The 25,896-nt window shown below is 39.2% G+C and overlaps 2 protein-coding genes across 2 annotated transcripts in view; both read right to left on the reverse strand.

Annotated features, from left to right (window-relative positions):
• The window catches only part of sox10 (SRY-box transcription factor 10), a 36,317-nt gene extending 15,973 nt beyond the window's left edge, over window positions 1-20,344 (reverse strand). Inside the window, exon 1 of the mRNA XM_015037711.1 lies at window positions 20,262-20,344. The gene's annotated coding sequence lies outside the window, so the exon portion shown is untranslated. The remainder of the gene's footprint in view (window positions 1-20,261) is intronic.
• kcnj4 (potassium inwardly rectifying channel subfamily J member 4) lies at window positions 15,144-20,343 on the reverse strand. The gene is made up of 2 exons (XM_015037709.1): window positions 20,262-20,343; window positions 15,144-18,788 (listed from the first exon to the last, which is right to left on the reverse strand). Exons 1-2 carry the CDS (start codon window positions 20,291-20,293, stop codon window positions 17,174-17,176), a joined length of 1,647 nt encoding a protein of 548 aa, XP_014893195.1. The 5' UTR covers window positions 20,294-20,343; the 3' UTR covers window positions 15,144-17,173.
• Window positions 20,345-25,896: the final 5,552 nt, after the last annotated feature.

The raw sequence follows: 25,896 nt of genomic DNA on the forward strand, positions 1-25,896 counted from the left end.
TAAAGCTTGCTAGCAAGCTGAGCTTCTTAACCAGAACATTAAGAACTTTTTTTTAAAGTCACATTTGAATTTTTGTAAAATAAATAAATAAATAATTTTAAAAATTCAACTGAACATTTCTGCCTTCTCAGGCAGACAGAACATTTACTGAGAATGTTTGGTTAGCTTCTTCAGCTACCCTTTTCAAATATAATTTATAGCTTACCTGGCAAATACATATTTTTGAGTTTTAAATCTTTTTATTTCTTTGGTAGTTTTGTTCAAACTTAATTAATTTGCCCCTTTTTTACAACTAAATGGGAATTCCACCTTTAAGACGCGGAAATGTTAGCGGCGTAGGATTAGCTGGCGTAGCTAACAGAGTTGCTTTTTATTCAACACAATCTGAAATGCATTTCACTGCTGAAGATTCTGACTGGGCTTGACCTTTTATTTATTTATTTATTACAGTATTACAGAATGTCTATGTCCATGGCGCATTACGCTTTATGCAGGCTCATCGTGTTTTCTAACTGGATCAGGACCTTTTTAAAAACTGAGACATGAACGCTCGTTGAAATCAAGCATCACTTGTATATAAACAGAAAGGAGAGACTAGAGGGGACATCATGGGTCGCTCCGACACAAATACAAGCGCTGTTCCCCGCTACAATGACCCCTTGTATATCTGCCATGCGACACACACACACACCGGCCCCCAATCCAAAATTCACCACGTTTTTCATTAGCAATGAATGTTGACTCTGATAAGAGACGCCCTAACAATGATGATCCTGTGTGCCTCTTTTATTCCTCCTCGCTCCCCTCCTTTTCTTTGTTTCCATCTCAGGTGAATTCTAATCATGTGATCAAAAACGAGCGCCCCCTTCCCGATGTTAAAAGAGGAAAACATGAACAAAAAGAAGTTTTGTGTAATGCAATGGGAGAAAAAAAAGGGGAATGGAAATAGTAAAAAACGCTTGTGTTTTGCCTTGCATTGCCACTCAACCCTGACACGGAGAGACAGACCCTCCGGGAGGACGGCGGCTTAGTCCGGGGAGGTGCGCTGGAACAGTCCGCCTCGCGGTGCTGTGAACCGGGGGGCCGTCGGAGCGCCGCTCTGGGAGTTTGATCCACGACGGAGCTGAGGATGAGCAGCTCGGCCTCGATTTGCTGTGAGTCCTTTGGGTGCATGTTTGTGAGGTGATGACTGAGAAGAACGGAAAAATTAAGTGCGACACACATAGGCGTAAACAAACTGATATTTTGTAGATGAATAGAAGAATAATACTCTTTTTATTAGCTACTGGAGCAGATTGAAGCGGTTGTGTGGAAATTGTCATCTTTCCTAGCGCTTTGAAAAAAATAATTTTAATTTTGCATTTGTCACATTTTAGTCTGACTCTATAAATAAACACAAGAAACCAGTATGGATATATTTTTTAACATTTTTAATATTGAAACACTTAACTTCTTGTAATAAATAGCATATAAAACAACTAAAAAATATATTTTCATTACATATACAATAAAAATAAACTGTAAAGGCATCCACGTCAGTTACCTCAATTCTAAATAAAATAAAACAATACTATCAAAACCTATTTCTCATTCATGAAAATTCCTTCCTTTAAAAAAGAAAAACATATTTGAAAACAAAAACAAAACTGAAAACAAAACTCTCACAAATGATATTTGTTAGGAACATGGGCCATAAGTTTTGTTTAAATTCTTAGAATGATTTTTAAGTTAGAAAAATATAATAACAAAAGTGGTATATTTTTTTCAGTTTATGAAGAAATCTCCATGGAAACATTTGGAGATTTTTTCTTCTTTCTTGTCAATAAGAGATTTGTTTAAGGGGTGAGCTTTGTAAGATGCACTTTGTTTTGCCTGAAAGTTTTTTTTTAAAACAAAAATATGATGCAGATTTGCAGACTGAACCAGTAGACCAGTAATCTGTTTCCTGAAGGTGATCTTGTGTGACCATGTGACCTGTAGATGTTGTGGGCCGGCCCAAAGGAACAGTCATTGTCAGTTCTTTATTAGTTATTAACACGAAGGCGCACCCATTCCAGGGATCCCTTTCATCATATTTTCATTTTTCTTTTCAAATAAATTTAGTCTAAATAAATAAACAAATACAATCTTGACTCATGTCATGAAAAGTCGTACCTGGTGACGTCCCTGCAGTTTCTGTACACTGTAAAAAGGGATTTCGGGAGGTTGTGAATATTCGCTATTAAAACTCTTACATGTTTTCTCAAGCAGAAGCAATTGTAAACATAATTATTAATAATGGTTCAATTCTTTCAACATTAATGTTCTGTTTCGAAGTTATAAGTGTTTTTTAGTACGTATACAAGAAAAAAGGGAGAAAGCCTGCCCTCTCACGTTATTTTAAGGTACTACAACGTAGTAAGTTTTGCTTTCGAAACAAAACTTATTAAACAGTAGAAATAGACACCGTTGGTGTCCTTTGGTGTAAATTACTGTTGAAATCTTTCATGTATGGTTGCATTGCCGGTATGTATTAAGTTTGTAACTTTGTAACATTGTTCTGTCTGACGATAGCGCTCTAATGTGTTGTTTTAAGGTAGAGTACGTTTGTTATGTTAATTAGATGCGAGGATATCGCGAGGTTATCGGGTGCGCAGTTGGTAGCCTAGATGTACGCATATAGATGTGATGTTCGGTAGAAATTGAATGTGTTGTATTTTATGCTGCATATGATCACATATTTATTGTATTTTTTGTCTTGATTTCAGTTTTACCCTTTTAATTGTCATTAAACCTGCTGACAACGTCCTTCGGTCTTCAGAATCGTGACATGAGAAAGGTGTTAGAAAGCCTTTGCATCAGACATGCACCAGTAGCGGCACAATTAACCTCTAGCTAACATGAGGCGCCACATGTAGCGCTTCCTGTTAGCTAGTGGTTAAGGAATTGCTTTAGGAAATAAATCCTATCTTTATATTTTGAACATAATTTATTTGAAGATAAGGATTTAGTCAACCAAAGTTATTTTTGGTGGTAAAGCATGTCTTTTTATGGATTGTAAAAATAAATGAAAAAATAAACTAAATACAAAGAACAAATATTTGCCTTGTGGCTGAGCATTTCTGTTTTGGGACAAGAACTTCCATTCGTATTCATCTTTAAAAATTTAGTGATAGCGCTACCGCTAAAGTCTGACTAGCTATGCTTCTTAGTCCTGAGGGAGTCATTGCTAATAAACATTACATCTTGACTTTGGTGTCAAATAAATGACTTAAATACTATCTTCTTAGAATAGATCCACTGATCCCTGTGCTAGTTTTTTAGTTTAGTTTTGAAAAGATTGTTAGAATAGATTTGAAATTTGTATTTCCTTTTCAATAACCTAATCTCCACAACCCGTGTTAGCAAAGCGCTAACACAAATGAAGGCCACATCTTAGACTTAAGGGTAAACTGTTAACATAGAATAGCTTTAGAACGTGTAAACAGCACACATTCCACAAATACGCATCAGTAGCATTTTGTGCCTAACTAGCTTTGCTACAGCGCTATTGTTAATGTCAAGCTTGCTAACAAACTACAAGTTTGTTTCCTGATGGAGTTTAAAAGCTCATTGCCTGACAGCTTTTGCTGTCAGGGAAAAATAAATACATCTCTTTGGAATAACTAAGAAGTTCAAAGCTGTTTTATGTCCTCGTCACAAATCAACACTTGCTTTTTAACCTGAAGAACAAACTTTAATCTTAATACTTAATTTTGAATAATTTTGAATTCAACTGCATTCATTTATTAAGTAAACTTTAGCAATGGCTTTGCATTTCAGCAATTTCTTTGCCTTTTAAACAGTTAAACTGACGTCATTTCTGATCTGAAGTAGTGATTGAAATTTGCCCAAATTAAATATATTTAAATTGTTGCACCAATTTTATTCAATAAATCTCTCTCTCTCTCTCTCTCTCTCTCTCTCTCTTTCTCTCTCTCTCTATATATATATATTGTTTTTTTTGTGTTTTTTTTTAAGTTGTTTACATCAGAGTGGGTCTCACTCTACCTCTCTGTGTTGTCTTCTTCTCTTTCATGCAGCTGTGTGGGACAAAGCAGGTGTATCTCTAAATGCCTCCACTGAAGTGGATCAGCCAACCCTGGTGGATCTGGTGCGCTATTAACCCAACAGTTATTAAGTCGTTACTAATGTAATCAAGACTGGCTTCTGTTGCTGTAACTCTAGCTTGACTTCTTCTGGCAAAAAAAGGAGATATTAACAAGATACTGATCAATCCCTGTTCATTTTCCAACCCTGAAGGAAGAACATGGTGAGAACAGAATTATAACAGGCCTTTATTTTACTGATTTTACTGATAGATAAAAAAAAATAGTGTTTATATTCAAGAATGTACTACAGGAAGGAGGCTGTTTTCTATTTTTAAATGAATTTGTGAATGTCTGTGGGTATGAGCAGAGTTGTGAATGTGTGTGTGTTCGTGTGTGTCTTTGTGTTTCGCTGCTTTAATGAATAGCCCATTGTGTTGTTCTGTTTCATGTACGCACTCTCCAACCGAGGGAAAGAGTCCAGTTACCTCTTGTTGTGTGAGGGGGAACATCTAGAGGAAATTGATATATGGGGGTTAATGTGGGTTGGGGGCGGAGGGGTCACTTGGGGTGAGCGTCCCAGATGAGAACGAGAGACCAAGTAGAGTTTCGCTAAGCTGATCCCTGTCAAGATCCGTGTTATTGTGTGTTTATTTTTGAGTTTTTCTATGTTTTCCTGTTTCCCTGTGAGTCTCTGTCCTGTCCTCCCCGTTGATTGATCCCCAGGTGTGTCTCGTTTCCTTAATTACCCTGTGTGTATTTAAACCCACCTGTTGTCTGTGTTCCTCGTCGGATCCTCGTCGTGTCTAAGTTTGTCGTTGTCTATCGTGTCTATTGCTTTCCAGTAGTACTGTACAGTCCTGGTTTGCTAAGCTCAAGATTCACATTGTCAGTTGCTACCGGTTGTTAGCTGTGAGCTAATTGTTCCTGCCGTGCTGCCTGACTGGACCGTGTTGAGCCACTTCATTAAATCATCTTTTCACCATAACCTGGGTCTCAGCGTTCTCTCCTCACCACCTACCTCACCACCTCATGACAATCCCTGCTGGTAATCCACGAGCACGACTCGTTACCGCTTGGTCGTAACATATCTTTGTGCTCAGTTATTGCTCGGCAATTAAATTTTCAGTTTAACACCTTATTGTTTGTGTTGCATTAATGATTCAGTGCATTGCTGTTAGTTTTCATCTCTTTTTGACTGCCAGTTGTTATTTTGTCGCAACAAATCAAGACTAAAGGACCCGTCTTCATACTTTATCATGTTTCAACCACAGATTGACATTTTTAGACTTTAGTGAATAGACCAATGATATGTATGTCGCATAATTTTGCAATTTAAAGGAAAAACCGACATGGTTTTCGAAATATTAAAAAAACACAAAAAGCAGAAACGTGGTGTGTATTTGTAATCAGCACTCCAGAGTCAATAGTTTGCAAATCCAGATCTTCTCCACAGCTACACCTGGAATTAGATGCTAAAGTGTCACAATTTTTTCATCATCTGATCAGATTAACTTCGTCCTCTTGATTGCTGGCTCCTCCAGATTTGCTGTGGTGAAATGCAATTTTTTTTTTGGCTTTACGCCAACAATGTTATTCCACAGCAACCAGATTAGTGGAGTGCAGCTGATAGCCATTCTAGCAACAGATTCTGAGGATTGGGGCTACACAGCTCCTCCAGAGTAACCATGACCCTACTTACTGCTCTGCTGATTGATGCCACCCTGTCCAGCTGGGAGATGACTTGGTGGTTTGATATCTTAACGATTGATATCTTCTTACTGGACCACAGTACACACACATAACTACACAGATTTACCGAGCAGCTGACTTGTGTGAGGGAAATTCTTTGCCCTCAGCTTTATTTAGGGGTATCGCAATGAAAGGGTCTGATATTTCTGCCACCCAAAATCACCCAACCCCACATCACCATACCTTCCCCTCCATGCTTTGTCGTCAAACTGGAACTGGACTAAAAAATGTGTAAGGTGTGTGATCCGTTGCAGATTTTTAGCATAATTTCAAATGCCATGTAAGCAGTCCAATTAGCATTCAAGTGTTTTTTTTTGTAGATATTTTTAAACTAGTGTTCTTTTTCTAGCTCTGCCCACATTGCTCTTCTGAAATGATATGCAGTTGTGAAAGCTCTACAAGTGACAAGTACAGATATTATTTAGAGAAGAAGTGATGTTAGACTTAATTGCTTTATAAAAACACATAAATCTGTTGCATAAATCTGTTGCAGTGTTGCATAATCCCACAGATACATGTTAAACATGTCCACAGTAATTGCTTTGTGTACCATTGTAGATTGGGACAGCTTCAACCACAGACGCTCTCCCTGTAACACCCCGACCAACATTAAGTCCTTTTGTATTAACCGGCAAACCATAAAGTTGTGTGCTGCTGCTCGGCTGCAGCTGCATCTGTAACAAGAGGCCAGAAACCCACTGGGGGCGGAGGACGAAAGAGAAACCTCAATGGTTCCTTGTGTCCCTTTTCTCCCTTGGAATAAAAGCAGCAACTTATTTTTTATCACCGAATTGCTCCGTGTGCAATTGAGGGAAAATTAATACATTTGTTTGCTTATCGTACTTGTCGTGTCTCAGAGATGCGCAGCGAAAACCTCCCAAACAGCTCGCATCTCCGTGGGACGAGGAGGATGTGGTCGAAGAATGATAATTTAGCGGAATGAGAGGCGAGGGCCATGATGATTGAGTCATTTGAAGGAAAATGTAGAAAGCGATGTTGAAGAATTCGACTTTGGGAACAAAGGTGTCCTTTGTTGGACGGCTTCTGTCTCATGTCTCTGGTTGCTGTTTTGGAGCTCATCACACAGTGATGATGAGCTCCTCTAAAAATATTCGGTTTTAATGGTTTTCCACCCCCGTGGACACAAAACGAAATGCTCAATAAAACAGTCATTTAGTTTGGTCACTTTGCTGGTAGCTGAACAAAACAACGTGCTTTTAGGACGCATCAAGTTGCTGTGTTGGCGTTATCGTTAATGTTGAGATGTACTTTTTTTTTTTTTTTTTCGGGAATTTAAATTGTGTTCAATTAGACAGTTTTGCAAACGTTTTTGGAGTTTGCTAGCACTGAAATACAAACATCATTGTATTTCATTGCAATGTTACGAACTAAGCCAACACAATCTAGAGGATAATTGTAAGTGGAGAAAAAAAAGATGAATAGATTTCAACACTTTCTTTTAAATAGAAATCTGAAAAGGTTTGTATCCTCTTTTTAAAAGTGCAGTGTTATGTAAAATCTACTTTTATTTTTTAGCTTTACATCATGCTGTACTGTTATTCCCTCATGAAAAACATACCTAGAGTGTTGCCTTTATTCTGTCATGCATTGTTTTAATCTCCATGGCAACCGTTGAGCTATACAAAACGTCTGGTTGGACCTAGCTCCGCCTTCAAGGCGTAGCTCCTCCTCAGAGTTTAAACTCCCTCTTGAAGGCAGAGTTTCAGAAAGAGCACATGTGTTTAAAGAGACAGAGGCCTAAATTTAAGGCTTTAAATATACAAAGTCATATTTTGTAGCATTTTTACAACAACTGACTGTAATATAGTTGGTGTCAGCATTTTATAGTGCTATAAAATGATTTAAAATTCATTTGACAGTCTGTGGCAAGATTATAAAATTGCCGTTTGCAGAGACTGTTCATTTAATCTGACTGAGTTTGACATATTTTTCCAAGAAGCATGGCCATAAATGTATCTACTGCTTCTACTGCAAAGCTGATGGTAAAATACTGTAGTTGACTGCAGTGACAAGGGGCTGTGCAAAGTTTTGAATCAATGGACTGAATAAAACACACGCCACAGTGTGTTTTCTGAAATAATTGTAAAACCATTGACTACTTACCCTTTACAAATGTTATAGTTTATGTTGATTTTTCAAATAAAATCCCAATAAAATATGTTAAAATTTGTGATTGTGATGTAACAAAACATGGAAAATGTAAAGTGTTAATAGTAAGACAGTAATTTGTTGTCCTGCTCATGGTGTGTTGACAGTCTTAATATACCAAAGAAAATTTGGGTAGTTGAGATGTTTTTCACTACAGCTATATCTTTTCAAGATACACACAAGATACAAATAAATAGAAAACATCATCTCATGACAGTAGAACATCGGGATTAGAACTGCCTTAATACCGGTGCAAATTCAGTGCTGCCGGGTAATTATTGCACTTAAGTCTGAATACAGCAGCACTGACTAGAAAAGTACAAGATTTACACAACAAAACGTAGCTCCTCAAAATGACCAGGAACCTCTCAATGCCTTTCTGTTAGTTTAATCTCAGAAATGTTTAACATTAAAGTAAGTTTCCAATCTGCACTGAGGTATAAAACTTTGTCATTTACATGAGAACGGGCCAAGCAGCCACTTTGTTTTTAGTGAAAAGAAAATAATTCTATCTCTGTCAAGCATTGTTGTGTTTTGGAAGGTTTTTTTTAACATGGGTTAAATATAGAGAACGAATCCGTAAACTAACTTCTTATCTTTCATTTAATTGCAGATCTACCTTGTGTTTCAAAGGTCTATGAAGACAGTTTGTTTTAAGTAAGTAAAGCGTAAGCTTCACCTTTTTACAGATCCTTATGTAGCAAAGTTAGTTTGACCTTTAGCCTTTTGAACGTACTGCTAGTAGGTTCCACTGGTACTGTATTTACAGAGGTGCTACTCAAATACAGGAATGACACGTGAGATTTAACTTTATGCAACATTCAGACTCTGTCTGCATGGAATATTCCCTCACCTCAGCATGCTGGATGCTTCAAATGGCTCCCACAGGTGGCAGCTACAAAGTAAGTTGGTCTGGAAAATATACTAATATATTTGTGAAGTATATTTATTTTTGATCAAGCTGAAAAACCACCTCATCACAGCACAAAATCTTGTTTTTTAATCAAAAAACTTTTTTTTTTTTTTTTTTAGAAATTCACATTTTTCCTTTAAGTACATTTATTTTCATAATTCCAATTTATGTATTTTCGAGGTCAGAGGATTCGCTGCTAGAGACTGCTTAATCTTCTACAAGGATCTTTTTCCTTAGTTACAAAAACACATTTAATTGATATCTTGAATTTAATGAGTCAAACAATATGCATTTTTTTTTGTTTACCTAGAATAGAAACACTTTTTTCCCAAAGTGTTAGATACAAAATAAACAATTAGAACAGATTATCATGTTTTGATAATCTGAACATATATGAAGAAGAGTTCAAATGACCTTGCTTGGTTGGTGTTTGTGCATCACCCTATTGGGCTTTAATGCATGTAAGAAACTGGGCTCAGTGATCCAAGCCTTTAACCAGCAACCATCACGGACTTTCATTTTCTCTTTCACATAAAAATAGTTCTCAAAGCTCCATCATACTAGCTTCTTTGTGTATATATTTTTTGTTGTTGTTTAAAAGCTCTTTTAGTATCACTATGAGCTTTAGAGCAGAGAAAGTTGACCTCAGCTTTACTTCCTTTTGAGTTGACGGGGGCAAAAAATTGTTTTGATGTATCTGACAAAAAAAAACTGAGCTTGGCAGAGCAGGAAGATACGGTGATATTTTCTTCAAGAATTTATCTACAAGGAGGAAAATTTTAGAAAAAGAAGTAATTTTCCAATCATGAGTTTTTCTCGGAACATTGAGTTAAGCAGCGTGAACGTTCGGAGGCCTGCGGGGTTCGGGGGTGGCTGGTGGTAAAGTTGGCCTGAATCAAAGGGAGCCGTTGTTTGACGCTGGGAGCCGAAGATGAAAGGCAAGAAGAAGATGATGGCAAGTTGCACCAGCATCAGTCTCCTCTCGCCTTCTCACCCTGCGGCCCTCCCTCGTTCTGCCCATGTGAGCCACGGTTCAAACTCAGGACCCACAGCTGCGCCTATCTGCACATCCGTGTGGATATTGATGTTCACTTGTTCCCAAACACATGCTTAGCTAACGTATGCAGACGTACGGTCTATATGTCCAGAAATGCGGAATTGTGTGGAACTGCCTTGACTTGAAGGTACTGAGCTGGAAACAAGGCGCTCTTCTTAGGAAGAACAGTTATACACTGTGAGGGTAGCGAGTCAGGCTTTTAAAAAAAAAACAAAAAAACAAGCAAATTAATTTATTGGCTGATTTAAGATGTCATGGTTAGGCTTTTTAAAGCCTCTATCAATTCTTTTAATCTGCAGAGACATGTCTGAAACAGAAACGGCAGTGGGGGTTAGAAACCCCCCCAAAAACATTACCACGTATTTAGCTGATTGAAGTCATTCAAAAGACCACCTTAATTTTATAGAAATGTATTTTATTTGGCCAGCATGAAATAGATCATTGTATCAAGACAATAATTACGGGAAGCAACGATGTGGGTGATGCAACTCAATCGCTGACATAGACTCGAGGTATCTTTCTGGCAAACATTGGAGTCGCATCCAGATGCTTCCTTCATGGACTCAGACTGGTCATTTTGTCTTTTTAAATCACTGTCTAGTCATGTCAAATTAAGCTTGTGTGTACTCCAGAGTGATGTGAAGCCAATGTGGACAATGAAATGATGCCACATGATGCTTTCATGTCAAATAAATATTGTGATTGTGTGCTCTGCTTTTCCTTCCCCTTGTACCTGTTCTCCTTGTCACTGAGCAAAGTAGCAAAGGGGACGCTTCTCTGGCATCGGCAACAATGCCCAATACAGTAAAAGAAAAAAATATTTATTTTATTGTTTGTGCCAACAGATTCTTACATGAATGTCTCAACCCTAGTAATAGTACATTGTTAATAGCAATGTGATTGCCATTTGGTTTAGAAAATAGCGAATATGAGGGTGTTGGTGTGGAAATGGCTATTATAGCAAGTTTTGAGTAAAGAAAAATAGTACTTTTCAAGAAGATATAAAATCACAAAATGCTTCAAGAGCCAGCAGTGGGTAAAAAAACAAGAGAAATCATTGTGAGTTGTTCAAGAGTTCTTTAGCTTTTGACTATCATGCTGTTCAAAAAACACTATCCACTGCGGTATGAATAGTGGGGAAAAAGTTGTGAGAACAGGAAGCAGCTACTGAAGAGGTCAGCCAGTTACAGAGAAAGCAGTGGGGCATCAGCGCCTCCGGGGAAAGATGGAGAGGAGAAAGGTGAATTGAAGGAGTGTAAATTCCACGAGAGGGATGGAAAATACCAGGACTTGATGGATTCTCACTGGCACAGACAGAAACACGCACATCCCATAATTAGCATGCTAGCAGGCAGTTAAACATCTCACACAAAGGCTCATTGTCGGGCTCCCGTTGCTCACATTGGAGACAATGCACAATAGGAGTCAGCAGGAGCCCCCAAATCACCCTAATAGCCGACGTGGTCCAGATCGGCCTCTCGTATTTTACCCTTCCGCCGATCACACTCCTTCACTCACTCACTGACTCACTAATGAAAAGCGGATAGCCTCGAGGCCCGAGGCTGCTGAGCTGCTGGCCCCTCTATCCTCATGTTCGTCCACCAGAATAAGAAAATCCTTCTCTGGTTGTTTTGGAGTTTATAGACTAAATAGGACTAACAGTTCTGATGGGATACATCCTGAGACTGACTGACAAAAGATACGGAATGCTTAATTAAAGAAAGATGAGGACTAGACCTTCATGACGGCTCAGAGCAAAACTTTCTTCGTCAGAAGATTCAGAGGTTGAGCTTTCAGAGCCGACAGACGTTATTTCTTGTGGTAAGGATTGTATTTTATTACAGGAACATAATCTCATAGTGAAAATGTTAAGGAGGATGTGTGTTGGAATCCATGTTGGCATGACAACACATTATGCGAAAATTTTAAAGGGGCAGTATTATGTATTTTCTGGGCATAGTGCCATTTTATATAGCACATTTAAGTAATTATGTGACCTTCAGTTGTTATAAAAATACTACATATCGCTATATATACCAAATATGACTTAAAAGAAATTTGATTTCGTAATTTAACATCTTGAAATTGGGCCTCTGTCTCTTTAAAACTCCTGCTCTTTCTGAAACTCCGCCTTCAGGAAGTCACCACAACATGGCTCCTCTATTATTAACCCTTTAACATTTTTTTTTCACCAGCTGAGAAGAAGCTTGTATAATGAGCTCAGCAGATGCGCAGTTCCTCCAGGCGGTTGCTAATTGCTTCTGGCTAGTCTGAAGGGAGCAGAGTGAGGGGTGGCGCTAAGATCACCACAGGAGCTACCTGAATGGTTGCCATGGAGAGTCAGGGATTTCTCAAACACGCATGAAAGCATCAAAGCAACACTCTAGGAATGTTTTAGATGAGGGGATAACATTATAACACGGAAAAAGTAAAAAAAAAAAAAAAGGCTAAACAAATACTTCTTTAAGTCTCAGTACCTACGTAGATGTGATTTTTTTTTTTTTGTTCTCTATTTTTTAGTGAATTTGCTAAGATGTCAAAAACATTTTTCCGCATTGTCAGAATTGGTTATTGTGAAGAAATTCTTCTCAAGTTTCCTCAAAATCTGAGCAATTCCAATTAATTTAATTCTGTTAAATGAATCAGAATTAATTTTATAGAACGCAAATAAAGTCTAAACTGTAATTTTACGTGTTTCCAGCAGAGAGCACAGTCTGAACATAGACAGAAAACATTTCTGTTTATGTTTGCGGAGTTAGGGGGATCAGTGGTCTGACCGGTTGAAACAGACTAAGAGTAAATGAGGGTAAAATAAATGCAGGGGAGGGGAAAAAACATGTAATTCTGTATTTTTACCCAAGAGCTGAATTAGTTATAAATGTCAGTAACATCTGCTATATTCATCAAGAGAAAATCTCAGTTCCATCTATACATGAGTACAAACTTGTCTTTAATGGGGTAAAAAAATTATACTGTTCAGAAATCAGGAACAAAGCATATTTCTTTAGTCCAATGAAAAAGTCCCACAGTGTCGCCCTCAGTGGTTTAAAGGGTTTGAGTTTCTCTGTGTTTTGAAGTGGAAGCAGAATTATACATAGTTTTCACCTCATCTATGTTACCGTCCTTATAATGCCTTCCCCGTCTTCTTTCCTTCATTGCTTCATTTCTCCTTCCAGTCTCTTATTTTCTTTTTAGATTAGAAACTGTTGTCTAAATGAACTTTAGTGTTTTATTGTGCGGTCAATGCAAAGGAAGGGGAGCTGTTGAAAGTTTAGTCTGGAACACTTTTTAAATGAAAAGTGTGTAAAAACCCAGTTCTTAATGCTTCATAGTATTTTTTCTCCAACCCGTTTTGAGTTTCTGTTCATCTTTTTTTGAGTGTTAAAACGACCACAGGGACATCTAGTGGCTGGAGTTGGATATAGCATAAAGATCTCAGCCAAACTTACTGTAAAAAGAACGAAGCGATAGGATAACATAGACATTTATTAACAACGTCAAAGGTGAACAAGGAAAAGTAAAGTGCTCTGTATTTCAGGTGTTCCTAAAATAAATTAATAAAATACGTTTCTTTCAGTTATGCTCCATGTTCTCTGCAAGAAGAGACTGAAAATTAAATAACAGGAATAGCGAAAAAATCTGCGTGATTTACGGTTCAGGAAGAACCTGGTACCAAAGTAGATAAAAAATATATCTATATATTTTTTATCCACATATGCATTTCCATTGTGCACATGACAAGTAATACAGCTCAAAACAGCATACATTTTTGTCTTTTTCTAGACTGAGTTCATCTTATGGAAGCACAAAGTTAAACATAAAATCAAGTTATGAATATCATCAGAAGTGGCTCTGATTTATGAGATATGGCTCACCACTCAGGGCGCCACCATAAGAGGGCGACACAACGGTGGGGGGGAAAAATTAAACCTGTTTCTTCTTCTTCTGCTAACTTGCTTGTCCAGTCAATCAAGAATGTAACAATGCAAAAAAAAAATATATATAGATGATTAAATAAATACAGGCGTACAGAGGGATAAACTTTGATCTGTCATTTATAAAAAAGAACAAAAAAAAACTTTTGACTGGCAGTGTGCCTATTTCAATTTAAGGATAAATGTTTCTGCTTCTGCTTAAAGTTTTTTCTTGGATTTTTACATTTAAACTTCAGCTATCTTATAAAAAATATATTCTATTAAGATCTTTTACTCAGATTTGGGTGATGATACTTTCCTTCAATCAATACAAGGACATATAATTGCTATAAAGAAAAGAAAAAAATGTGGTTAAACTTTTGAAAAGGATTTAAATCAGTTCTTTGAGATTACAATTTACAGTCTGTCTCTTGTAAAACGGCGATGCTACATTTGCTTGCTGCGCGTGTGAACAAAAACTTGATCATTTAAAACAACATTTTTGCCTTTAAAGCAGAAAAAAATCTCACATGGAAAGTGAAAGTAATTTGAATCTTAGGACTACCACAGTGATTGCACGCAGTTTTGTTGCATAGTACCTTTTCAGGACATTGTTTACAAATCAGCATAAATTCAAGGGAATTTACCTGCAAAAGTGAGGAGATGTCAACAAATTATATTTTCTAGAGAAAGAAAAAGTTAGGACACCCTGTCTTCTTGTAGCTACAATGACAAGCTACTTAGTCCACAGCATTTTAATAATCTCAGTGTCTGGGTTTTGACTTTCTATTGCCTTGACTCTTTTGGTTAAGGTTCATTTTTGGTTATTTTTATGCCACGCTTCTGTTTTCCCGTTTGTGTTTTCACAGATGTTCCTGTTGCACGGTGGAAGTCCTGGTGGATTCTGCATGACCCGATCCTGCCGCTGCAAACAACCCCCTAACCATGACTCTTCCACCTCCGTGCTTCACAGTTGGTGTGAAGTTTCTACATTTGGTTAACGTCCGCTGCCTGTGTTCAAATAGTACATTTCACACTCATCTGCTCATAGAACATTATTCCAACACTTCTTTCATGTAGGATATCCTAATTTTTTTACCCCCATGTAACTGCTGGCCTTTACAGCAGTTACATGCTGTACGGAAGTACAAAAGGGAAAACTCAATTTCAGATATTTTTGTAGTTTAATGAGCTGCTTGTAAAGACATCCTGAAATAATTAAAATGTCAAACTTAACTTCTTTCATGTTTTGTTTTTCGTTTCCAACTTTCTTTTAATGATTTCATTTTTTTTTATATAATTTTGTTCTGATTTACATTTTCAAAAGCAAACCAGCTTTCTTGCTTTGGTGTTACTTATATGTGTATGAATGGCTTCTAATCCTTAACAAACAATCGTTTATACACAAAGTCCCTAAAATCAGAGTTAGATCACATTCTAGCATCCAAACCTCTCGTCATCCTGAGTTGTCGTCTTATAATATCATCTATTATACAGTCATTGCACCATCTCAGACTGAAGCACTTCCCATGACATTCAGTTACTCTTGAATTAATCCTCTCTGTGCAAATCCAGCGACATGCTGAGCATGTCCGATGACTGTACTAGCAGCCTTCATCCCTTTTGTTTCCTGTTCGGGCCTCGCGGCGACCTTTCACCCCGTCACAGACACCGTCACAGACACCAAGTACACTTAAACTGCCCTGTTCTCCACATTACCCCCATACGGGATCAGAGGCACTCCTCCGCTTTTCCCCTCCAAACTCCAGACATTTGGCAAACAGCAACAGTACAGATACAACTTAAAGCCACTTCCCTCATCGCACCTTCACTAGAAACAAAGCTGAAAAAGCAGAACTATATATGCAACCAATCAAATAATCAACCAAAAAAAACCTCCTACTTTGATTATTTTCAATTGTAGCAAATCAATCTGTTTCCGTCTTCATAGAATCTGAAATCTAATTTACATTTTATGTCACATAAAAGTCAATTTAACCACTGAACATTTGAAATGCAGGGTCTTTTACGAAAATTCAAAACAGGCAATAAAAAAGCTGTGTTAGATGTGAAGTTTGTTTAGCTGTTTCTGTGTGGGGCACTGTGGAGTAGCTAGCAGTAGTCATTAGCTTCCCTGCACTAGACAGCAATCAGGAGTTTGTAGGATCAGGCATAAACAGCAATAGTTTGTGCACATACAAAATATTACAAAGATATTTTTAATGCTTTACAAGGTAAATATAATAATAATTCCTACCTGAAGCTAACTACTATTAGCACTTAGCAAGCAATGACAAACACCACAGCAAAGCACTCAACAGCAGAATATGTACAGCTCTACGAATGGAAAGTGACTTACTGAGAACAAATTGCAAGAGAGAAAAAGAGCAAATTGACTTTTTACTATTGCAACAATTGCTTTGTGAGAAACGCATGGCAGCCATATTGGATGTTGAGGTCTGGGTTGGCAGATGTGAGGCTAAATGGGTCATCAGTGTTGTAAATTTGCAAGAAAGTTTTAAAAACAAAACTGAAGAATATCTAAGTATTATATCCTTCTGAGCTGGTGTGTCATTTTAATGCAGCATTGCTTCAGCTGGCTAATATCTAAGTCGCTGTTAGCTTGACTCTCACATGAGAATATCTGAGCTCCTCAGATCACTCTGACTGCTGCGCCAGATTAAATTGTGACTGGTTGTAATTATTCCACACAACTCCACTGCAGAACAACCTGAACTGTTGATTTCAGAAATGCAAATAAACCCATCTGCTACACTTAGAGAATGCCCTTAAATGGCTAAGTTGCTTCAGGGATGTACTCAGAACTGCCCCCTGAAATTGCAAGCTTTTCAGTACAATGCAGAGAATTTTTAACTAAATCAGTTGCTTTCTTCTAAAATCTTGTAGTTACATTTCAAATAAAGTATTTTATACAAAGGTAATTTTGAAATATACACACATTCTAAAGTATACTTTAAATTATTGGTCTTAACAAGCTTGTGCTTTCATTTGGTGATGAACTCACAGTTAAATAAAGCCAAATGTTCGTCAGAGATATTTTGTCCACATGCTGAATCAGTCTCCTTGATCACTATGGCCCTCCAAGCATTGCAGTCTTGGAAAAACTATACTGCTGAAATTTTAACACAATACGTGAAAAGACAACAACAATTTAAAAAAAAGAGAGAGAAAGAAAGAAAGAAAACACTGGAAAGGCAAAATGAGCTTCAGCTTTTGTTCTTGTTGATGTAAGCTGAACACACATCCAACTTTCTGGACAAACAACCCAAGCTCCCGCTCTTTAGGCCTCTTGTTCACTCTTATAGCTGACTGGATCAAGAGGAATCGCAGTCTGTAGGATGTCAAACTCCATCTGGTTATTGTCCATGTCCAGAACACACATCACATTGTGACTGCCTGAGGTTATGGTTGCTGTGTCGTGAAACATGCTTTGAAAATCAACAGAAGTCCTCCTCTCCTCTGCCCTGTCCTTCCCTACCATCTGTGTGGAGTCAAATATGTCTTCCTCTTCCTCCTCCGCACAGCTCAGTGCGACCTCGTTCTCGTAGCAGAAGGCGGTCAGAGGCCGCGAGATCAAGTCTTGCGTAGACCTATGTGCCGATGCGCGAGATGCAGTGGAGGACGCTCGGCTCGCCACTTCATCGAGCTCTTTTGCGCTGAGATGGGGCGTTGACGTGACCTCGTAGGTATTGTGGAATCGTGCGTAGTCTACCTTGTAGCGGTCCCGGTCCTCGTAGATCACCGGCTCAAACCTGTGACCCCAGAAGATTTCTCTTGCAAGGTAAGAACTACGGAACTGCGTGGTCATGGCTGTGGCCTCCACCATCCCCTCCAAGATCACAACGATCTCAAAGTCGTCTGCTTCCAGATCAGCTCGGCTCAGGGTGTACAAGGGGCTATCCTTGTCTATCTCATGGACTATGACCAGTGGAGACACTAAAAACAGCCTGTCCGTGCCTTCATCGTAGCCCACATTGAGGTCCATCTGTTCCAAAGGGATGAACTCGCCCTCAGCTGTGACATACGATCGTATGAGCTGCGCACGGACATGAGCTTCCACGATGTGGCTTCTCCGCAGGTTGCCTACCCGCCACATCAGGCACAGTTTGCCATCACGAAGAGCAATGACGGCGTTTTTGGAGAACATCAGGGTCTGGTTCCTCTTCTTTGGCCGTGCCATCTTCGCCATGATGGTGCCAATCATGAAGGAGTCAATGATGCAACCAACAATGGACTGTATAACCACTGTCAACACAGCCAGAGGACACTCCTCTGTAACACAGCGCCAGCCGTAACCAATAGTAGTCTGGGTTTCCATGGAGAAGAGGAGCGCCCCAACAAAGCCCTGAACGTGCAGTATGCAGGGCATCCTTTGTGTCTGCCCACCGACTGCATGCCCAGAGGAGGCTCCATACATTCCTGTCACCAGCACATTAGATTTCTGATTAGTGGGTTCATCAAAGTCCCCATGTGCAAGGGCGACAATGTAAAAGATTATACCAAAGATCAGCCATGAGATCAGAAAGCTGGTGCAGAATATAAGCAGTAGGTATCTCCAGCGGATGTCCACGCAGGTGGTGAAGATGTCGGCGAGGTAGCGCTGACTCCTGTCTTCCATGTTAGTGAACACCACGTTGCATTGGCCATTCTTCTTCACAAAACGGCTCCGGACTTGGCTGGAGCCCCTCGTCAGGACCTTCCCGTTGTAGTTGCTCATGCCTCTTTGTCTGCTGGAGCCGGGCACCACAGTGGAGGCTCCGGGCCTCCTTCTGCCTTCCTCTCTTTCCGCGTTGCTCTGCTCCTTCACGTTGGCAGAACCGTGACCGTTGTAGAGCGCAAGGCTGGAAATCTTCTGCAGCTCCTCCTCCGGTATGATGTCTGACACAATGCTGTACCTGTCAAACATTAACGTTAACATTAAATATTTTATATGTATAGGTAAAATATAATAATAATAATAATAATAATAATAATAATAATGTTCTATTGAGGAACGATTACAAAATTAAAGTAGACTCAAGCATCTGCATGAATGTCACTTTCTTTTTGGGCCTTTGAGGATTCGTTTCAGTCTTTTTGTTGAGGTCAAGAAACCATTTGAAAGAATAAAAAAGCAGGAGTTTGAATTTATTATGTTGTTTTTTTTCTCGATTAAACATATGCTCTTAAATAAGTCACACACTTGAAAATGAATGACCCAAATTTATCATTAAAAACTCAAAACTAGTAGGACATCCATTCCCATGGTGAGGGTGTGCAAATATTTCATCCACATCATATGCTACAGATTAATGCATAAACACATTACACTTATCCTTATGTTTGTTGAAAACAGAATAATATCATGAAAGAGTTGAAAGAACATTATGAAGATATTTTTGGTTCAAAAGTATTTCTGCTTTGTAACTGTGAAGTTCAAGTCGTAGAGAAAAATCCTACAAAAGAGCGGTGGCACTTCTTTAAAAGTACAAGTACAAAATGTCTTTATAGGACAATGTACTGATATTACAGTCAGCAGAAAATAATCTGTGCACCAGATACCACAAAGAACTAAAGATCAAGGCAAACACTTGTCTTTGGGATCCCCGATTACATTTTAGGAAACATAGAAAATCTCATAGCAACATTCATGGAAACACATCGCATGTAACTGAGTCAAATCTCTCAGTTAGACACAATCCACTCAAATTTGCAAAATTACTGTTCCACAGAGTGGCTCATCCAAAGTAACCTGTCTCTCCGGGAGGATTACCTGCTGGGAAGGTGAGTTCAGTTTAGCGATCTGAGACGGATTGCTGTCATCAGATTACGGGATTAGATTTGAATCAGTGTCAGTCTGACAACCTATTTCAAGAGTGACGGGTGTTTATGTCACTTCCATGTGTAGGTAAATGGCAAAACTCCCAGTTGATCATCCATTTACCCACTGACACATAATCGATGTGGTTGGGGAAATACTCCATTAGCGAAGTCAACGAATCCTCGGTTGGCTCCCCCATACAAAACCCTGAGACAGAAGACGTAAGCAATCAGAACCTCGTGAGTATAGAACATTTTAGACCTGGTTATGCTGAACTTTCTGTGTTAACATGGTGAATCCGTTTCACCTGAGTAACTGTTGTAGATCACTGCCTGCCTACATGCAGGATAATTTAGGGTGGCCTTGGCCTTTCTGAAGATCCTCTTGCTGTAAATACCCCTGAGCTGGGGCTGACTCACCCGGCCAAGCCATATTAACAAGTCCTCTATATTCTCACAGTACGATGTGAGACAACCACAGCTGCAGTATGACAACTAAAAACAACATACAGGCAGTCAAATAAAGCCTAAAGGTGGAGGTCGTTTCTACCCGGATGGAGGCTACGCACCTGTTGGACCTACTTCCCATGGCACCTGTCATTGCTGTGAATGGGCCACGGTGGGACGACAGACCACGCTGTGCCCCCAGACTTTAGGTCTCCATGGCTGATGAGGTGCATCTGAAGAGCCACCAAAGAGTTTAGGAACCTAAACAAAAGCAAAATATGAATGAAATCCAGAATCAGAGTAGCTGCAATGTAGTTTGGTAAAAAACCAGCCCCTTGTTCTACACTTTGCTTTCTACAGAGGGTCTGGACGGTTGGTTATTGGGAAACCTTTGCTTCCTCTGTTGAAGTTTGAAACTTTACTCAATTGCTAACATTTGTCCGTGACGTATGTATTTCCAGCTTGACTCTATGAAGCTTAAGATGTAAACAAATATCCTCCACTGTGAGAATAAAAGGCCCAAGCCCAACAAAATTATTATCAATATTTGAAAGAATGGCCAATGCGGACTGAACGGCTTCGATTACTTCCTCCACTGCCACTGCTAAAACATTGGCAGACTGCAATACTAAAACAGCACAGAAAAACGTCTCATCGTTCACAACTTCTCCTTCTGTTTTCTGATTGGCCCGGTTGAAATTCTACTATAGGAATCCACTTCAATGGGAGAAAACTTAGATGGCGATGAGAATCAAGTGGAATTGTGTAGGAATTGCTAGGTGACTGCAACTAGCAGTCACATGATTGCTAGTTGCAATCATGTGAATTTTAACTTTCTACTTAAAGATACGGGACAAAATATCTTAAATTACTACATTTTACATAACTGTGAAACTCCAAATCATGACTTTTTGTCATTTGTATTTCTGTAGAATGTTAGGTTTCATGAACTGAACATGTTGGGTTTGATTTTGACTAGTCTATATTTCAATCATCCATCCATCCATCCATCCATCCATCCATCCATCCATCCCCGCTTCTCCTTGCAGGCTTGCCGGAGTTATTCAATCAGTGAACTAAAATCTGGATTTAGATTTCATTTTGATCCAATCATGTAAAATATATCAGGACTCTGTGAACTCCTTTGACCTTCTCTTCTGCATCAGCAGAGTGAAGACAGGATTATCTTGTCACAGTGCTTCGCTCTGGGGGACGTCTCTTTGTGGTTTGCTAAATGTTGATGGGGTAATGTATCTGGACATGTGTAACATCTAACGTTCCTCCATGAAGTTCAGATCAGTTTTACATTTAGTTGCAAATTAAGCTAAAACAAAACAAAACAAAAAAAAAAAACCACATTCCTTAAACACCCATTTCACATGTTTTTATTTTAGTGTCTCACATTTCAATATATATATATATATTTTTAAATCGGGATTTGTTGTGACAAGCCAACACACAAAATGGTACACAATGTTGTAATGAGAAGAAAAGGATCGAAGGATCGTTTGAATTTTTCTAACACGCATAAATTTGAATGAACCCTTTCTAGAACCATCTTTTGCTGCGTTTACAGACGCAAGCCTTTAAGGAATCATTCTACCAGCTTCTATAGGTTGACATTTTTAGTCATGTGCTTAAGTGGCTCAATCAAAGTCCAGGCCTCGGTCCAATCAAAAATCTGGGACAAGGCTTAAAAAATTGATGTCAATAAACATTATTTGTTCAATCTGAACTTTTGTAAAGAAAAATTTGCACGCACACACAAAAAATAATTCCTTAAAGACCTTAAAGACGGAGAACTTCTCACCAGTGCAGAGGTTTTTCACCTAAATATCCTGTTTTGGTTTCTCAAAAACACAAAAGTACTTGGTGGCAGAAGTGGAAGTCTGCTGTCAAAAGAAAAAAAAAAGAAAGAAAGAAAAAAGCATGACTCGCACAGCGTGGACAGCAGAGTTTTATGGCCTGATGGGGGCATTGCCGCCAAATGGCATTTAGAGAAGCAATTATGCAAAGTAGTCTTTATGCAGGTCATTAAAAGGAGGAAATGAAGTCACTGTCTTGGAAAAGGTTTGAATTATTACCTAACACATTCAGTGACAAGTTATAGAACAAAGGTTTCCTGAGTGGCTTTAAATAGAAAATTACCTTTGCGTTTGTGTTGCTAAGATTGATTTTATTACATTTAGTCGAACTCAGAAAGATTGGCACATTATTAGTGTCATGTTTCCTGTTTTATTTGGCACAGTGGCCAGCAGCAGCTCAGACACCTTAATTGTATGATCAGAATTGTGCAAATAGGTTGTCTTGAAAATTACCATAAATACACAGACATTTTTCCAGGACAGAAAAACTTACTTAGGAAACAACAACACCTGTTTAGTTTTAGTTTTTTTTTTTTTCCTTGTAGGACAACAAACTTTTCTCCTCTTGAGTTTTTAATCCCTGTTTTTTGGGAACAGTGGAATAAAGATGTAGATTCAATCAACTCAACTAAGTTCATTTTTTGTATTTTAGACCATTAAAGCTTTGCATCAAAAACTTCTCATTTATGTAATTTTGAACACTTCTGCTTGATAAACATTTCTAAATTTGACCACATTTAATCTCATAATAATAACATTGATTTCTTTATTTTTTTTTTCTTTTTTATTTAATAATAAGACTGAATTATTTTCCCTCTTTTTCTTTTCTGAAGGTGGCAGAGGCACCGGCTTGACTCTGAACAAAAACCAGGCACACTAACATTGTCGGCTTCCGTTTGAGCTCATAAAATGTGAACAATTTGCTGAAAAGCACACAACTAAAGTAAAACACATCTTCCCTCATGTGCACATCTTCTGGTTATCAAAAAAAAAAAAAAAAACGCTGTGAATTGATCAACATCTCTACTCACCCTGCAGTTCAGACGTTGTTGTATTGCTTGGATGTGTTTGATCCTCCTTCTTCAGGAGTGAACCCTGCGTTCACTTGTCACGCCGATGCTCCCATGTTCTTTCTTTTTTTTTTTTCGTAATTTTCCTTTATTCCTCCAGTTTATTTTTTCCTCCTTTAGTTTCACGTTTGTTGCATATCTCTTATTTCATCCCAGTTGTGGTTGTCTTTTTAATCCTTTACTGTCTGTCCTGCTCTTCCTCCTCCACTGATTGTAATCCTGTCTACTCTACTGTGCTGTGTGAACTCAGAGCAGACTGAAAGTGCTGCGTCAATCAGTCCTTTGCAGGTCATGATGGGAGGAGGAGACGGAGAGGAAAGAAGACGATCAGGAGCTTCCTCCCTGTCTGAGCATCAGTCTTACCTACTGGCAAATATAATAATGTTATATTTTTCAAATATTAACATTTTTCTAATGACAGTTTCACTCATAATGTCTCTTTTATGCATACATGTTTAGTAGAATAAATGGATTTTTTTTTTAAATCAGGCGAGTGTTGTCCATAAACAATCACTGAACATTCACGGTGACATTGAGACGCAAAGTGAACCGCATTTAACACTCGCAGGTTGCTGATCGATTCAATGATCAGTGGTTGTTTTTTTATAGGCAGTAGAAATCCAAATAGAAGTACGAAAACATGCAAAATGTGAACAGAGCAGCAGATCAGAGGCACCAGAGCACAAAAATGTGATCAACAATCAGAAATACCTGAAAATAATCTATGTGAGTTTACAGAACTCTGGAGAGTCTCCAGTGTGCCAAACAAAAAGTCCAGCGTGCAGCGGCTGAGTGAATGTGGTCCGGACTCTGTGGATGAGAGTCATGGTTTGAGAGACGCTGTAGAAGGACAGAAGACCTGCTGTGTGATCCAGGTACACTCCGACTCTGGAGGATATCGGACCTCAGATGAAGGTCGGGATGTTGTCGTGCTCAAAACTAGACCTGCAGCAATTTGAAGCCCAGGATTTGTCATTACCTCCAAATTTACTGTCATTCCTTCTTCCTGCTTTGCTGATATTCTTGTATGCGACTGCTACAAACACTCTCTCTCCCCACTCCACCTCCCAGTAACGGCATCCAGTCAGACTCTCCCTACTCAGGACCTGCCACCAGTAAGTGAATCTGTCTGGGTGACTAGAATACGACTGGTGCCGAGTCGTCACCGTCGCCTTCCTGTTCCCCTCTGATAGTCTCAGCTGTGTGTTTGCTGTGTTTGGATCCAGTGTGATTTATGTGAATATTTCAAGAACCCAGCTCGGCTCTGTGGTTCTGGTTGTGGTTCTGACAGTAGACCATCCACCTGAGTGACCGTCGGTGAGATGTTTGTCCATGAGTCTCTCAGGAAGTCCTGTAGTTTGTCTCTGAGCTCTGACACAGCCTCTGTCACATCCTCAAAGTGTCTCAGAGGACGGATGTTGATGCTGGATGAGTGTGTCGACTCACTGAGTGCTGGCAGTGAGGGGTAGTTGAGGAGAAACCGGTTGGGATCCTCTGTGTGTGAGAGCTGTTCCAGCTCAGCGTCTTTCCTCCTCAGCTCGGTGATCTCCTGCTCCAGCTTCTCCTGAACGTCTTTGACTCGACTCACTTCGGTTTCCTGCTGGGATCTGATCTGCTGCTTCACATCAGAGCTTCTCTTCTGAAGGAGACGGATCAGCTGGGTGAAGATCTTCTCGCTGTCCTCCACTGTTTTATCACCACCTCCACCTCCCGCTGAAGCAGCTTCACATCTTCCTCCCTGCTCTGGATCATCTGCTGGATTTTTCCTCGTCTCTGCGGAGTGCAGAAATCACAGGCCACATCTTCAGGTCCAGCATCGCAGGGATCAGCTTGGAGTCCAGTCTTCTTCAGCTGCTCCACCAAAGCTGCTAGCATGGTGTTCTCCTTTATAACAGGCCTTTGGGTGAAGGTCACCTTGCACTGTGGGCAGTTGTAGCTTTTCTTCTCCTCGCTGTTGTCCCAGAAGTTTTTAATACAGTTCATACAGTAGCTGTGTCCACAGGAAGTAGTCACCGGATCCTTCAGTAGATCCAGACAGACGGAGCAGGAAAAGGTCTCTTGGTCCAGCTGATGCTGCTCCATTTCTCCTCTCGGTTACAGCGACTGTGTGAGTTTCACTCCTTGAAAACAGAAACAGGTTTGTTCTCTGACCTACGAATCACAGGTTGATGCCGAGAGGCTGCAGCCAATCAGATTTCACCCTCAGCTGATGCAGGTACAACCCAGCTTTGACGTGAGTTTGAAAACAAGAAAAAGAGGGAGGGATTTCACACTTTGATTCCAGGAAGAGAAAATCTCTTAAAGTAACAGTTTAACCATCATCACAGCAATTTTCTTTCTAAAACAACCAAGTCACCAAACTCGGCTGTCTAAATGTAATCTACAGTATCAGATAATGAAATAGAAGATTCATTGCTGCTCATTTGTTGTTTTGTTTTTTCCCTAAGCATACAATACATTTCATTTTCAGACTCTAGATATAAAAAACTGACAGAAACATATTCTAGATTGACAGATGTAATTGTAGTGAAATGGCTCTACAAAGCGTTTAATGGGAGATTTTGTTTTCCTAATCTGAACTTTGTGTTTGCCCTTGATGGGGGAAGTGTCACAGCCAGTTTAAAAAGTCTAAATGTTTAACCTGCACTAAGCTAACTAACTGGATCTTTTTCTGCAAAAACGTAAATATGACAAACCGTCGTGCCCGCATTCCATCATGTGAGGAAACACAACCAGTCAGGCATCCTCACCATGCTGTGTCTATGTATAAATAGCTTCTAATCAGGCCTGGGTGTCAGATTAGTTCCAATAACCTTTTGCTC

Source organism: Poecilia latipinna, unplaced genomic scaffold (genome assembly GCF_001443285.1).
Source record: "Poecilia latipinna isolate Pla-1442-1.1 unplaced genomic scaffold, P_latipinna-1.0 Scaffold417, whole genome shotgun sequence".
NCBI lineage: Eukaryota > Metazoa > Chordata > Actinopteri > Cyprinodontiformes > Poeciliidae > Poecilia > Poecilia latipinna.